Source organism: Phocoena sinus, chromosome 2 (genome assembly GCF_008692025.1).
Source record: "Phocoena sinus isolate mPhoSin1 chromosome 2, mPhoSin1.pri, whole genome shotgun sequence".
In the NCBI taxonomy this organism is placed as follows: Eukaryota; Metazoa; Chordata; class Mammalia; order Artiodactyla; family Phocoenidae; genus Phocoena; species Phocoena sinus.
Genome location: NC_045764.1, coordinates 75296602 through 75311091, shown reverse-complemented (window position 1 = coordinate 75311091; position 14490 = coordinate 75296602). Strand labels below are relative to the sequence as shown.

The 14490-nt window shown below is 38.4% G+C and overlaps 1 protein-coding gene and 1 long non-coding RNA gene across 4 annotated transcripts in view; one reads left to right on the top strand and one right to left on the bottom strand.

Moving 5' to 3' along the window:
- Window positions 1-753: 753 nt before the first annotated feature.
- On the top strand, window positions 754-13877 carry LOC116748939. The gene is made up of 2 exons (XR_004348449.1): window positions 754-2869; window positions 11006-13877. It is a non-coding gene; the product is annotated as an uncharacterized LOC116748939 (long non-coding RNA).
- GTF2A2 (general transcription factor IIA subunit 2) overlaps window positions 11589-14490 on the bottom strand; it is a 30181-nt gene continuing 27279 nt past the window's right edge. For all 3 annotated transcript variants that reach the window (XM_032622640.1, XM_032622641.1, XM_032622642.1), the window contains exon 5: window positions 11589-11894. In XM_032622640.1, coding sequence (XP_032478531.1) covers window positions 11869-11894 — 26 coding nt within the window. In that variant the 3' untranslated portion in view covers window positions 11589-11868. The remainder of the gene's footprint in view (window positions 11895-14490) is intronic.

Sequence of the window (14490 nt, the reverse complement as noted above, 5' to 3'; positions counted from 1 at the left end):
TATATCATACCTAAAGTAGTAATAGTAATTCCTTAATTTAATGAGATACCAAATATTTTTAAATTTCCCCCACTGTGTCATAATTATGTTTTACAGTGGGTTATTTGAATTAAGACATGTTGGGTTGATATATCTCTTAAATCTCTTTTAATTGTAGATTCCTCCCTCTACGTTTATTGTATTGGCAGTTTATTTGTTGAACAAACTCGGTCTTTTTCCTCAACAGTTCCCCATATTTTGGATTCTGCTGATAGGATCTCAGCAATATTATTTAATATATTCCCATCCCCAATATTTCTTGTAAACTGGTATTTAGATTTAGAAGCTTGAAGGGATTCAGGTTTGAATTTTTGTCAAGAAAATTTCATTTTGGTATTTTGTATTTCCTATTCCATCACATCAGGAGGTACATATGTCTGTTTGGTCTGTTTTTTCTTCTTCTTCTTCTTTTTTAATGTTGGGATTGAACTGTGGGGTTTGGAAGTTGTCAGCCCGATTATACATTTCCCGTAACCTTTTTACCTAATCGTTTTAGTAGCCATTGATGATCACTGTTCTTTTATTTCATAACAAATTGCAAAATGGTGGTATCCTAATTCTACAAATTCCTTTTTTTTTTTTTTCGGTACGCAGGCCTCTCACTGTTGTGGCCTCTCCCGTTGTGGAGCACAGGCTCCTGAGGCGCAGGCTCAGCGGCCATGGCTCACGGGCCCAGCCGCTCCGCGGCACGTGGGATCTTCCCGGACCGGGGCACGAACCCGTGTCCCCTGCATCGGCAGGCGGACTCTCAACCACTGCGCCACCAGGGAAGCCCTACAAATCCTTTTTTATTTAAAAATTTTTATAAAGCAAAACTTTTCCTTATCAACAGTATTGCTACTCTGAAGAACAATTATTTCCCATTACCAGTTTTCAGAACAATGAATTGGTTACCTGATGACAAACAAATTTATGTGTATTCATTTAGCACTCAAGAATTGTTTAAAAAACACACACACACACACACACAAAACACCACATACTTCATATGCTGTGATTCACTGCAATTATTTGATGAAGCTCAAAATGCTCCATCTTTGGCTAGTGTATTTTCCTATGGCTACAGTACCAAATTATCACAAACATAGTGGCTTAAAACCATAGAAACTTATTGTTTCACAGTTCTGGATGCCAAAAGTTCAAAATCGGTTTCACTGGGCCAAGTCAAGGTGTTGGCGTGGCCACACTCCCTTTGGAGGCTTTAGGGGAGAATCTGTTCCTTGTCTCTTCCAGCTTCTGGTGGTTGCCAGCATTCCTTGGCTTGTAGCCACATCACTCTAAGCTCTACCTCCATGGTCATATTGCTTGCTTTTCTCCTGTATGTCAAATCTCCTTCTGCATCTCTCTTGTAAAAATACATGTGATTACACTTAGGACCTATCCTGATTATCCTATACTTTCCCCACCTCAAGATCCTTAGTAACATTTGCAAAATTTTTACCATATAAGGAAACATTTACACATTCTAGGGATTAGGACCTGATATCCCTGGGGACCATTATTCAGCATATGAAAACTAGTGAGAACCCTTTAAAGATGGCTCCTGTTTCCTTGTGACATGACTCTAGTAATTTTGGTTAACTTCCTTATTTTCTCTTTCAAGAAGACTTTCGAAGCTTATTATATTTCCTATCCCTTACCTTTAATCAGCCATTCTCATAGTTTTTATTTTTAAAGTGTGAATGGTATTTATAAACCACAATTCGTGCATTAGGGATGCTCTCTGCTAATGGGTTGTCATTGAATCAAAAGGTCCAGGAATCAAGGGGGTAAGTGAGAATGACACTTGGCAAAGTTACATCTAATAACCCACTCAAAGAATTTTTGCTTCCCGTACCTGTAATTTTGGGCTCTGCTGGTTGGGTCCCAAAGGAAGAACACATCCACTAGGAAACCAACAATGCTCCCAGTGAACTGGAAATTGAGACTCCCATTTGAGCATTTAGGGTTCTTGTGCCACTAGACCAATGGGAAAAGAAGGGGGTTATTATATTGACTGTGGTGCTTGATCCTAATTATCAAGGAACATATGGCTGCTGCTAAACAATGTGACTCTCTGGAGTGCCTCCTTAGTGCCCCCATATTCAGTTGTAAAAGTTAAGGCTATAGCAATTCATTAAAGGAAAATTCACTAAAAACTTAAATACTTCAGGAATGAAGTTTAGGGTCTCCCCACCAGGTAAAGACCCCCAGTCAGCTAAGGTGGTGACTGAAGGCAACTGGAAAATGATATGGGCTATGAAAAGAAAGATCAGTCTGATGGCTATTTAATTTATAAAAATGAGAACTATGCTGTCTGTTCCATGTGTGTGTGTGTGTGTGTGTGTGTGTGTGTGTGTATGTATAAACATTACATGTTAATCATTTCCCTCTCTCTTCTGTTGTTACATATAAAAGTTTCAGTGGCGACTAATTTTTATAACTTAGTCTTAACAGTACAGAATATCTGGGGAGTGGGTATGTGTGTTGAATTAACTAGGAAAGGAATTAACATCTCTAGCAGATGTTCATAGTGGTAGGAATTTGTGTCTTTCTTGTGGGGGACGGATTAAGCATATTTTGTAGAAGAGATAGTTTGTTGTTGTATGTAAACCTCAAAACAGGCAAAAGGACGGGAATATATGCTGAATATATATATATATATATATCCAGCACCTCTCAAAGGAGGGTGCTGGATATTCTCTTTTCTTTCAGATGCGTATCAACTCTTCTGTATTTCCCTTTGCACTGCTGTGGCAGGAGGAGATCCACAAGCTACATTCCCCAGACTCCCTGCAGCTGGATTTCTGTTTAGTTCTGCCTTTGAGAGGCACTACTGGGATACTGGAAGGTGAGAAGAAGGGAGAAACTACCTTTCTTAGACATTCTGGTAGTGTCACAAGCAACGGCAGTGATAGCAGAAGTGACAGTAGATGCAGTGGCAGCTGTGGCTGGTTAGTGTAGGACAATTAGTTTCTGATCAGGCAGATGGTTCAACAGTAGCAGCCTCAGTGGCATAGTGACTCTGGGCTCCGAGTCATACTGTTTTCCTTTTTGCTTCCTCCAGCACTAGGGATGTTAGCTGCTTCCTCAGTTCCTATTCTTTAGACACACTTACGTTTCATCTGTTGCTCAAGCTGTTTGAACACCTTTGTAACAAACTCCTTGTATTAAATTCCTTCCGTTTGAAATATTTAATGTGGTTTCTTTTTCCCAGTGGACAATGACCGATACATTTCCTCTAAAGTAGGCATAGACTTCCCTGGTGGCGCAGTGGTTGAGGATCTGCCTGCCAATGCAGGGGACACGGGTTCGAGCCCTGGTCCGGGAAGATCCCACATGCTGCAGAGCAGCTGAGCCTGTGCCTCACAACTACTGAGCCTGGGCTCTAGAGCCCATGAGCCACAACTACTGAAGCCCACACATCTAGAGCCGCAAGGAAGAGTAGCCCCCGCTCGCTGCAACTGGAGAGAACCCGCACGCAGCAACGAAAGACTCAACACAGCCAAAAAAAATAATAAATTTATTTAAAAAAATAAAGTAGGCACTAGAGGGGCCTCCAAACAAGCTGAAGACTTGGTCTTTTTCAAGGCTCCTGCAGGTTAAGTTTCAAGACAGGTAGATTACATAACACTACGTATGGTGGTCTGGGAGTTCAGGGGAGGTTAAGAAACGTGTGAAGCAGAATGGTGAGGAAATCTTAGAAGTGGTGAGGCTTGAGCAGAGCAAACAGATCTGTGATAGGCAGGGAGGAGACAGATTTTTCCCTCAGCATTTTTTATAAGTTTAATAACAGTTGTAAAATAGACATAAAATTTACCATCTTAATCATTTTTACGTGTACAGTTCATTCATGTTGTTGAGCAACCAATCTCCAGAACTTTTTCATTTTGCAAAACCAGAACTTTACACCCATTAAACAACTCAATCCTCTAGCCCTCACAGCCTGACAACCACCATTCTTTCTTTCTCTAAAAATTTGACTGCTCTCTATATAAATGGAATTATATAATGTTTATCTTTTTTTGACTGGCTTATTTCATTTAGCATAATGTCCTCAAGGTCCATCCATTTTAGCATGTGTCAGGATTTCTTTTTAAGGCCGAATGATATTTCATTGTATATGTATATACAATTTTGTTTATCCATTCAATTGTTGATAGACACTTGGGTTGCTTCCACCTTTTGGCTATTGTGAATAGTGCTGCTATGAACATGGGTGTACTGATATTTCTGAGTCTTTGCTTTCAATTCTTTTGGGTATAAATGCAGAAGTAAAGTTGCTGGATTATATCAAAATTCTATTTTTAACTTGTTTAGGAACTGCCATACTGTTTTCCATAGCAGCTGCAACATTTTACATTCACACCAACGGTGTACAAAAGTTCCAAGTTCTCTACATCCTCACCAACACATATTTTTTCTGTTTTTGATAGTGGCCATTTTAATGGATGTGAGGTGGCCCTTTTTAAGCACTTCTAAGATTTTGTTGTATTGTTTTCTAAGTACATAGTTTTTAACAAGAAACCCGTGGGTTATCTTCGTCTCTGTGGTTACAAAGTGACTTTTACCTCTGATTACTTAAAAAAATTTTCTCTTTATCACTGGTTTTTAGCAATGATATTATGAGGTATGTGGTTATCCTGTTTAGAGTTTATTAAGGCTTCTTTTCTCTGTTGATTTATCATTTTCATCAAATTTGGAAACATTTGGCTATTTCCTAAAAATTGTTCCTTTCCTTCTTGGGGTGGGGGGTGGTTGGCACACAATATGTAGAAATCTCCACTTGATATGATCCCGCACGTCACTGAGGCTCTTCATTTTCTCCAGTCTTTTTGTCTCTGTGCTGTATTTTTTTTTAAATTGGAGTATAATTGTTTTACAATGTTGTGTTAGTTTCTGCTGTACAATGCAGTGAATCAGCTATATGTATACCTATATTCCCTCCCTCTTGGACCTCCCTCCTACCCGCCCCCCCCCAACGCATCCCACCCATCTAGGTCGTCACAGAGCACCGAGCTGAGCTTCCTGTGCTTTATAGCTTGTTCCCACTAGCTGTCTATTTTCCTCATGGTAGTGTATATATGTCCATCCTAATCTCCCAATTCATCCCACCCTGCTCTTCCCTCACCCCCCACCCCGTGTCCACATGTCCATTCTCTACATCTATGTCTCTATTCCTGCCCTGTTCATTTGTACCATTTTTTTTCTCGGTTCCACATATATGTGTTAATATACGATATTTGTTTTTCTTTCTGGCCCACTTCACTCTGTATGACAGACTCTAGGTCCATCCACATCTCTACAAATGACCCAGTTTCATTCCTTTTTATGGCTGAGTAATATTCCATTGTATATACGTACCACACCTTTATCCATTCATCTGTCGTTGGACATTTAGGTTCTCCATAGCAGCTGTATCAATTTACATTCCCACCAACAGTACAAAAGGGTTCCCTTTTCTCCACACCCTCTCCAGCATTTATTGTTTGTAAATTTTTTGATGATGGCCATTCTGACTTGCGTGATTTGATACCTCATTGTAGTTTTGACTTGCATTTCTCTAATAATTAGTGATGTTGAGCATCTTTTCACGTGCCTCTTGGCCACCTGTATGTCTTCTTTGGAGAAATGTCTGTTTAGGTCTTCTGCCCATTTTTGGCTTGGGTTGTTTGCTTTTCTGATATTGAGTTCCATGAGCTGTTTGCATATTTTGGAGATTAATCCTTTGTCGCTTCATTTGCAAATATTTTCTCCCATTCTGAGGGTTGTCTTTTCGTCTTGTTTATGGTTTCCTTTGCTGTGCAAAAGCTTTTAAGTTTAATTAGGTCCCATTTGTTTATTTTTGTTCTTATTTTCATTATTCTAGGAGGTGGGTCAAAAAAAGAGCTTGCTGTGGTTTATGTCAGAGTATTTTTCCTGTTTTCCTCTAAGAGTTTTAGAGTGTCTAGTCTTACATTTAGGCCTTTAATCCATCTGGAGTTTATTTTTGTGTATGGTGTTAGGTAGTGTTCTAATTTCATTTCTACATTTAGCTGTCCAGTTTTCCCTGCACCACTTATCAAAGAGGCTGTCTTTTCTCCATTGTATGTTCTTGCCTCCTTTGTCATAGATTAGGTAGGTGACCATATGTGCGTGGGTTTATCTCTGGGCATTCTGTCCTGTAGCATTGATCTATATTTCTGTTTTTGTGCCAGTACCATACTGCCTTGGTTTACTGTAGTTTTGTAGTATGGTTTGAAGTTGGGGAGCCTGATTCCCCAAGCTCTATTTTTCTTTCTCAAGATTGCTTTGGCTATTCAGGGTCTTTTGTGTTCCCACACAAATTGTGGAATTTTTTGTCCTAATTCTGTGAAAACTGCTATATATATAAATGTTTTGACAATTATTTATTAATGTTTGATCCCCTCAAATCCTGTTTTTCACCTTAGCTAGGGTGGTTCTAAGCTAGAGTAGCTTTTACTCCATTTTAGCCTACTATTGAGGCATGACCCTCTGGGATCTCACTCTATTTGATGCCTTAGTGACTACTGAGAACAGTTTACTCTGGTTCCCCACCCTATGTGAGCTTTGGGAATTGCTGTTTATAACTAACTCCCTAGCTACTCTTTGCTTGGGTTTGTAAGGCGTCATTCTACTTATGTGCAACCAAGTACACAGCAAACACTCTAGGGGACCACTGTTTTGATTCCTTTCTAGAATGCTGCATCTTTCAATCATCTCAGCTTTCCTAAACTCTGATCTCAGAGTCTTCTCAACTCAGCAAGGTTGTCAGGCTCTGTTTAGGTTACCCTCTCCCTGTGTCTATAATCTGGGTATTTAAAAAAAAAAAAAAATATATATATATATATATTTATTTGGCTGCATCAGGTCTTAGTTGTGGCATGCAAGATCTTCGTTGCGGCATGTGGGATCTTTAGTTGTGGCATGCAGACTCTTAGTTGCGGCATGTGGGACCTAGTTCCCTGACTAGGGGTTGAACCTGGGCCCCCTGTACTGGGACCCAGTCTTAGCCACTGAACCACCAGGGAAGTTCCTAGAGTCTGGGTATTGCCTCCATGCAGTGAGATGGAAGGTTGTAGACCTCAACTATTGCTTTGCCCCCTTTCTCAGAGATTACAGCCTTGTGCTGCCTGTTTTCCAATGTCTGGAAAACACTTTCATATATTTTGTCTACTTTTCTAGTTGTTTATGGAAGGAAGTTAAGTCCTGTCCTTGTTATTCTGGAATGACTAGAAGTCTCTGAAGATGGGAACTTAAAAAAAAAAAATTGAGATTAAAATTGACATATAACATTAGTTTTAGGTGTACAAAATGGTGATTTTATATACATGTATACTGCAGAATGATTACCATCATGTTAATATCCATCACCATACAGTTAGAAATCTTTTTTCTTATGATGAGAACTTTTAAGATCTACTCTCAGCAACTTTTAAATATACACAGTTGACCCCTGAACAATGAGGGGGTTAGGGTTGCTGATCCTCTGCAGTTGAAAACCCATGTATAACTTATAGTTGGCCTTTTGTGTATGTGGTTCTTTTGCATCTGTGGTTCCACGTTTGTGGATTCAACCTACTGTGGACCGTGCAGCATTGTAGTATTTACTATTAAAAAATTCCTGTATAAGTGGACTCGCACAGTTCAAACTGGTGGTGTACAACACAGTATTGTTAACTATAGTCACTGTGCTGTACATTACGTTCCCTGGACTCGTTTATAACTGCACGTTTGCATCTCATGACCACTTTCCCTCATTTTGCTCACCCCGTCACCATCTGCCTCTGGCAACAACCCATCTGTTCTCTGTATCCATGAGTGCAATTTATTTGAGATTCCACATATGAGGTCATACATTATCTTTCTCTAACTTATTTCACTTGGCATAAGGCCCTCAGGATCCATCTGTTTTGTTGCAAATGACAGGATTTCCTTTTTTTAATGGCTGAATGATCTGGTCTTTGTGGGCCATAGATGACACATTTTCTTTATGCATTCATCCATCAATGGACACATATTTTCCTGTCTTGGCTATTGTAAATAATGCTGCTTTGAACATAGATGCAGATATCTTTTCAAGATAGTGATTTCATTCCCTTCACATAAATACCCAGAAGTGGAATTGCTGGATCATAAGGTAAATTTATTTTTAATTTTCTGAGGAATCTCCATACTTTTCCATACTGGTTGTACTAATTTACATTCTTCCCAGCAGTGCACGAGGGTTCCCTTTTCTCATCTTCACCAATGCTTGTTGTTTTTTGCTGGTAGCCATTCTAACAGGTGTGAGGTGATGTCTTACTGTGGTTTTGATTTGCATTTCCCTGGTTAATGATGAGCACAGTTTCATGTACCTGTTGGCTGTATTTATGTCTTCTTTGGGAAAATGTCTATTCAGAACTGTTTTTTAGCTATTGTCTGAATTCCTTATATTTTGGATATAAATCTATCAGGTATATAATTTGCAAATATTTTCTCCTCTTCTGTAGGCTGCCTGCTCATTTTATTGATGGTTTTTCCTTTGCTGTGCAGAGCTTTTTAGTTTGGTGTAGTTCCACTTAATTTTACTTTTGTTGCCTTCGCTTTTGGTATCAAACACAAAAAATTCACTGCCAAGACTGATGTCAGGGAGCTTTACACACGTTTTCTTCTAGTTTTATGGCTTCAGGTCTTAGGTTCAAGTCTAATTTAGTCCATTTTGGTTAATTTTTTGTGTGTAGTGTAAGAGAGTGGTCCAACACCATTTATGGACAAGACTGTCCTTTCCCCACTGTACACTCTTGCCTCCTTTGTCATAGATTAATTGACCATATACGTATGGCTTTATTTCTGGGCTCTCTATTCTGTTCCACTGATCTATGTGTCTGTTTTTATGCCAATATTATCATGCTGTTTTGATTACTATAGATTTGTAATATAGTCAGAAAGCAGGAAGGTGTGATGTTTTCAGCTTTGTTCTTGCTTTGGCTATTCAAGGTGTTTTGTGGCTCACTTTGGTAAACAGAATGAGTAAAAGCAGAGGAAGAAAGTATCAGAGAATAAGAGGACATTCACGAGAGAATACTGTTGACAGTTTTCTAGCACGATGCTCTCTTGAACTAATGCTGCTAAATCTTTTGCTGTATGTTGCAGAGTTCTTATACCTCTTACAAGGTAGAATGCCTTGCCCCAAACCCCAAGCACATTCTGTCTACCTATGTACTAGAAAAATAAGATTCTATTATTACTACGGCATATAAAAAAAATAGCTGGATGAATTTTCACCAAATTAGGGGGCATTTTTAGAATGGACTGACAGAACAAATGTTGCAGATTCTTATGGAGAATTTGCACTTTCCCTTACCATGCATTGTTTTATTGATTCCAAATTTTATAACTATGCTACAAATAATTGCTTCTCCAGTCGAGTGAAAACACACACATACGTTCCAATATATGTATGTATTTTACATATTTTACTATTAGTGATTCAATTCTGACCCACTCAAAACTGACGATAACATACCTTAAGACGCTGGGATTGATGTCAACCAATCTGTACTCCTGCCCAGGCGAAAAGAGAGGTGTGTATGTGGTGGCTGTCTATACCAGAATTGGTTTCAACTGGTGGAATGTGGTATAATCCCTAGGGTTTACACCTAGGTACACTATAAACCCTAGGTATTCCACACCAGTTACCTGGATGAGTATGAGTGAGCACTGAGAGTGATGTAAGTCCTTCCTGTCCTTTGCTGTGTTTTCTCATGACTCCTTTGTTAAGTAAGAGCTCACAAGGGAAGAGCTCAATATGGGTTGTACTCAGATACAAGCGGGTTTAAGTTTTGAATGATGGATAGGATCTTGATTCTGAAAGGAAAGTCATGAGAAATGAAGGAAACAGCATAACCAAGACAAAAGAGAAATCTGAGATCTGACTTGTTTCTTTCTCAAATTTAATTGGAGCAGACTATGTGCTCATTGGTAGGGAAGGTCACGAAGAGAACACTGGAATAGACTGTGCAGAATGGGCTACAAGGATGAAAGTTAGTTTTAATTTAAGAATCAAGGACTACACTGACGTGCTGAGGTAATACTAGGAGCACGAAGGCATTAGTCCAATTAGTAGGTCATGGCAGTCAACCACTTCCTGTAAGAAACTCATCATCTAGGTCAATGTTACTTTTGTATGTTTGAAAGCACAATCTAGTGACATCACTTATAGGATTTTAAATCCCCCAAAGTATACACCTCCAGCCCTGTACTTTTCTTAAGATCTCAGTGACTGTTAGTAACATGAAAAGAGTTTAAACCATAATTTACTCCTTAAGAAACAGAAATTTCTACAACCATTGTAAGTTTACTATCAACATAACCTGTCTCCTACCCATTATGTGGAACCTCCAAAATAAAAAGGTATTGATCTTGACCCACTGCAATTAAGAAAAATCCTAATTAGGTAACCTTTGGTAATTAAGCTTCTAAATCTGTAAAAGGGGAACAAAGTTCTTCCGGGGCTGTTGTGAGGATTATCCGGAAGAATATATGTAACGCAGCACTGATAATGAAGTTAGTGATGTTGGCCATTATCTTACATAGATCAGACCTGAGCACTGACTACTTAAAAATGATGAAACCTATTATATAACATGCTTCTACAACTAAAAAATAGGGCGACGGTGTGCAATATAAAGGTCTTTTTTAGTACTTTAATAGGTTTATGAAAAGCTATTTTGCTGACGATTACTGCCAACTCTATTCTCTCTCAGCAGTGAGAGTGAAAGGACGGCTTCACATTGAAAAGGGTTGAACTGGGAATGACCGCAGGATGGGGCTGTAAAAGCCTACTTCTACTAAATGATAAACATTCTCCCTCTGTGACATCTTAGAAATGCCACTTTCTTCATCATATATTCCTAGATTGACAAAGGAAACTTTTTCCTTCAAGTACACAAAGATATGGGATACGTTTAATAGGACTTTTTTTTTTTTTTTTTTTTTTTTGCAGTACGCAGGCCTCTCACTGTTGTGGCCTCTCCCGTTGCGGAGCACAGGCTCTGGACGTGCAGGCTCAGCGGCCATGGCTCACGGGCCCAGCCGCTCCGCGGCATGTGGGATCTTCCCGGACCGGGGCATGAACCCGTGTCCCCCTGCATCGGCAGGCGGACTCTCAACCACTGCGCCGCCGGAGAAGCCCGTAATAGGACTTTTTATTGAAAGTCCAATAACTGGTAAGATGTAGAATATTCTAAAAATGAAACCTGACTCATATGGACAATTTAAGAAATAATTTACATGTAAAGACTACATGCTGTTTAATTTTTCCTAGTTGAGTTCTACTTAGATTTTTCATGCCAATAATTACCCTTGGTTTTGTACTTCAAAACAAATTTTTGTAAGTAAAGTTCTAGTCTGGAATTTTGGTCTTGCCCCTGCTAATGCTTTCATCAGTTAAACTAACAATTGATAAAAACTAACTTTACTGAAATGAATGCATTTTCTAATTTCCTTTGCAAGGAACACGGTGCTCTGTCAAAATGCTTATCTAGTATCTCCATATTGCTCAGTAGCTCTAGCAGTTATTACTCACATTGAGTTTTAAAATGAATTTATTAAAGAATGGTCTTAGGAAGGCCACAATGTTTGAGTTGTCATTAAAAAAAAGTTCTGTTTCTTCATGCTGTATAATAAGGTAATGTAACAAGGTACAGAATTATAAGCTTCTTTCTACTGGAATTCTCTGATAGTACGGCACAGTGTAGTCATTTCTGCAATGCTAGAATAAATTAAAAAAAAAGGTCTCTTCTATGCTTCTCTTCAAAAAGCGATGAACAATAACAGGATGGCATTAAAAAGCCATTTTTTTCCTATTCATTCTGTAGTATTGGAGCCAGTATCTAGGAAACAGAGGAGAGACACAGTAAATTCAAGCAGCAACTTAAATTTAAATATGTTGAGAAAAATCTCTCTTTCAAAAGTAAAACAGGAACTAATGGTGGTGAAGAAGGGGAGACAAGGGTGGAAAAGAAAAGCTGACCACAGTAATACCTTGTGCACGTAAATGTCTTTTTCCCTCTGTCTTAAAAGGAAAGTTAACGCTCAGTCTCCACATTTACGTTAAGAGAAATCAAGTTATGCTACATTTGGTTCATACAGCTGCTATACTTTTTTTCAAGTCCTCTACTGTCCACAAATTTAAAACCACAAAGGACTATAACATAGAAGAGAATAGTTTTAATTCCTGGCGAGAAAAAGACCAAAATTCTAGCCACTATCAATCACTTTCTCTGCTTCTCTATTTGGAATTGAACTTTCTTTCAGAAAGCTGACTTTTAGAAGAAATGGGCTTATTTCGCAGTAGTACTGCCTTTATCTGGTTACTAAGGAATGGTATTATTAATTATTACTTAAGCTTCTACCTCTAAATGCCACAACTATTTCTACTTTAATGATTGATTGTATTTTCTGCTGACACGAGTGCATGGAACACAATCTAAGCTTTTCTTTCTTTCGATACGCGGGCCTCTCACTGTTGTGGCCTCTCCCGTTGCGGAGCACAGCCTCTGGACACGCAGGCTCAGCGGCCATGGCTCACGAGCCCAGCCGCTCCGCGGCATATGGGATCCTCCCGGACCGGGGCACGAACCCGCGTCCCCTGCAGCGGCAGGCAGACTCTCAACCACTGCGCCACCAGGGAAGCCCTAAGCTTTTCTTGAATACTCAACAATCGTTTCTTTGAAGAACAATTACTGTACTGTGCTGTAAGTGGGGCAAGTTCCTCAGAAGCCACTGCAGTAGGTAAGGCTGATTTGTATTTTATAGACACTGAAGTGTGAAAAAAACAGACAATCTTGTATCTTTAAGAAGCAAGAGAAATATACTCTAAAGACTACCTCTAAGTAAGATACATATGTTTACATGGACTCTTTGATATTATTAAGCTTGCTCAGGGGCCTTCACTGACTTTTTGGTTCTTGGCTATGTTTCAAATGATTGATCGATTGACACTCTACTAGTCTACATCTGTGCTGTCCAATGTGGTAGCTACTGGCTAACCACATGTGGCTATTTAAAGTTAAGAAAATTAAATAAAAATTAAAACATTAAATTTCTCACTTGCCCTAATCCATTTCAAGTGCTTAACAGTCAGATGTGGCTATTGGAGGGTACAGACAGGAAACATTTCCATCAGCATGCGAGTTTTATGAACAGTGCTGATCCATATCATTATTAACTCATTTTGATAGTGGTCTAGAAATTATACATTAATGCTCAAATTCTATAGTCTAGTAAAAATCTGAAAACCTAAGGGTTATAAGGGTACTATTAGCCTAAATTATAAGAAAGACATGAAAAAAGTATACATTATCTGACATACAGAAATGTTATCTGTGATCCAGGAACTATAAAATTATAAACAGAGATTTTTTTTGTTGTTACAGCAAAGAACAAGCTATTTGGTAATTATATAAAAAAGTCATCTTAAAGTTCTTAGAATGATTATCCCTAGTTAACCTTCCGAAATGAAATGTGTGAGCCACTGTAACATTGCTAGTTTCAGAGACTCTGACATCTGGAAGATATTTCTTTAAAAAGGGATAAAGGTATGTATATAATTCTAGGCAGCTACCAAAAATCAGGTTTAAGAGAACAGTTAATGACTTATGTGTGAAAAAGGATATATTTGCAGATGAGTACGTGCATACATATATTACTGTAAAGATATGTGTAAATAAAGACTAGAAGGTTACACATTAAAATATTAAGTGATAATGTTATCTCCAGATGACGTTACAAATGACGTTTTTCTTCTGTGTGGTTTTCTGTCTTTATAGCTTTTCAGTGATAGGGCATTTCTTTGAAACCCAAAACATAAAAACCTAACCTACAACCTGAGAAACGGAGGGTCCTGCTTTCTACATTTCTCTTTCTCTTGCTTTTCAAAATTCCCCTTCTTGGAAAGTGACAGTATTCTCTATTTAATTTCAGGAATAGCTGCTTTAAACGCAAATTGTTCAGATTACAAAGTAAAAGTAAGTATAATTTATATAGTTAAAATTCAACTAGTAAAAAGAAAATAATCAGGGAACAGAAAGCAGAGATGTATAGTTTTTGAAACATTTAAGGACCTGAAGAAGTTCCTAGGTCTGCTGTAAAAATATCTGCATGTAACAGATCAGAGGACTAGATATTTACTATTATGACTGATAAGGCTCTTATGGTTATTTAAAGTCTTTTGAATAATCATTTTTGAAATGTACGTATAGGTATCCAACAAAACAGAAACCACAGGATAAAATTGTTGAAATTAAACACTTCCTTAAAGAAAAAGGAAAGCTTTAGAAACACTTCAAATCTGCAACTGAAATAGGGAAGAAAAGCTGAGTAATATGCTTCCCCCCCCGACCCTGCACACAAAGTCAACCTGTGGAAGTAGTCTGTGTGTCCTATGAAATGTTTATGTTTATACCATATGAAATGTTTATACCTAAA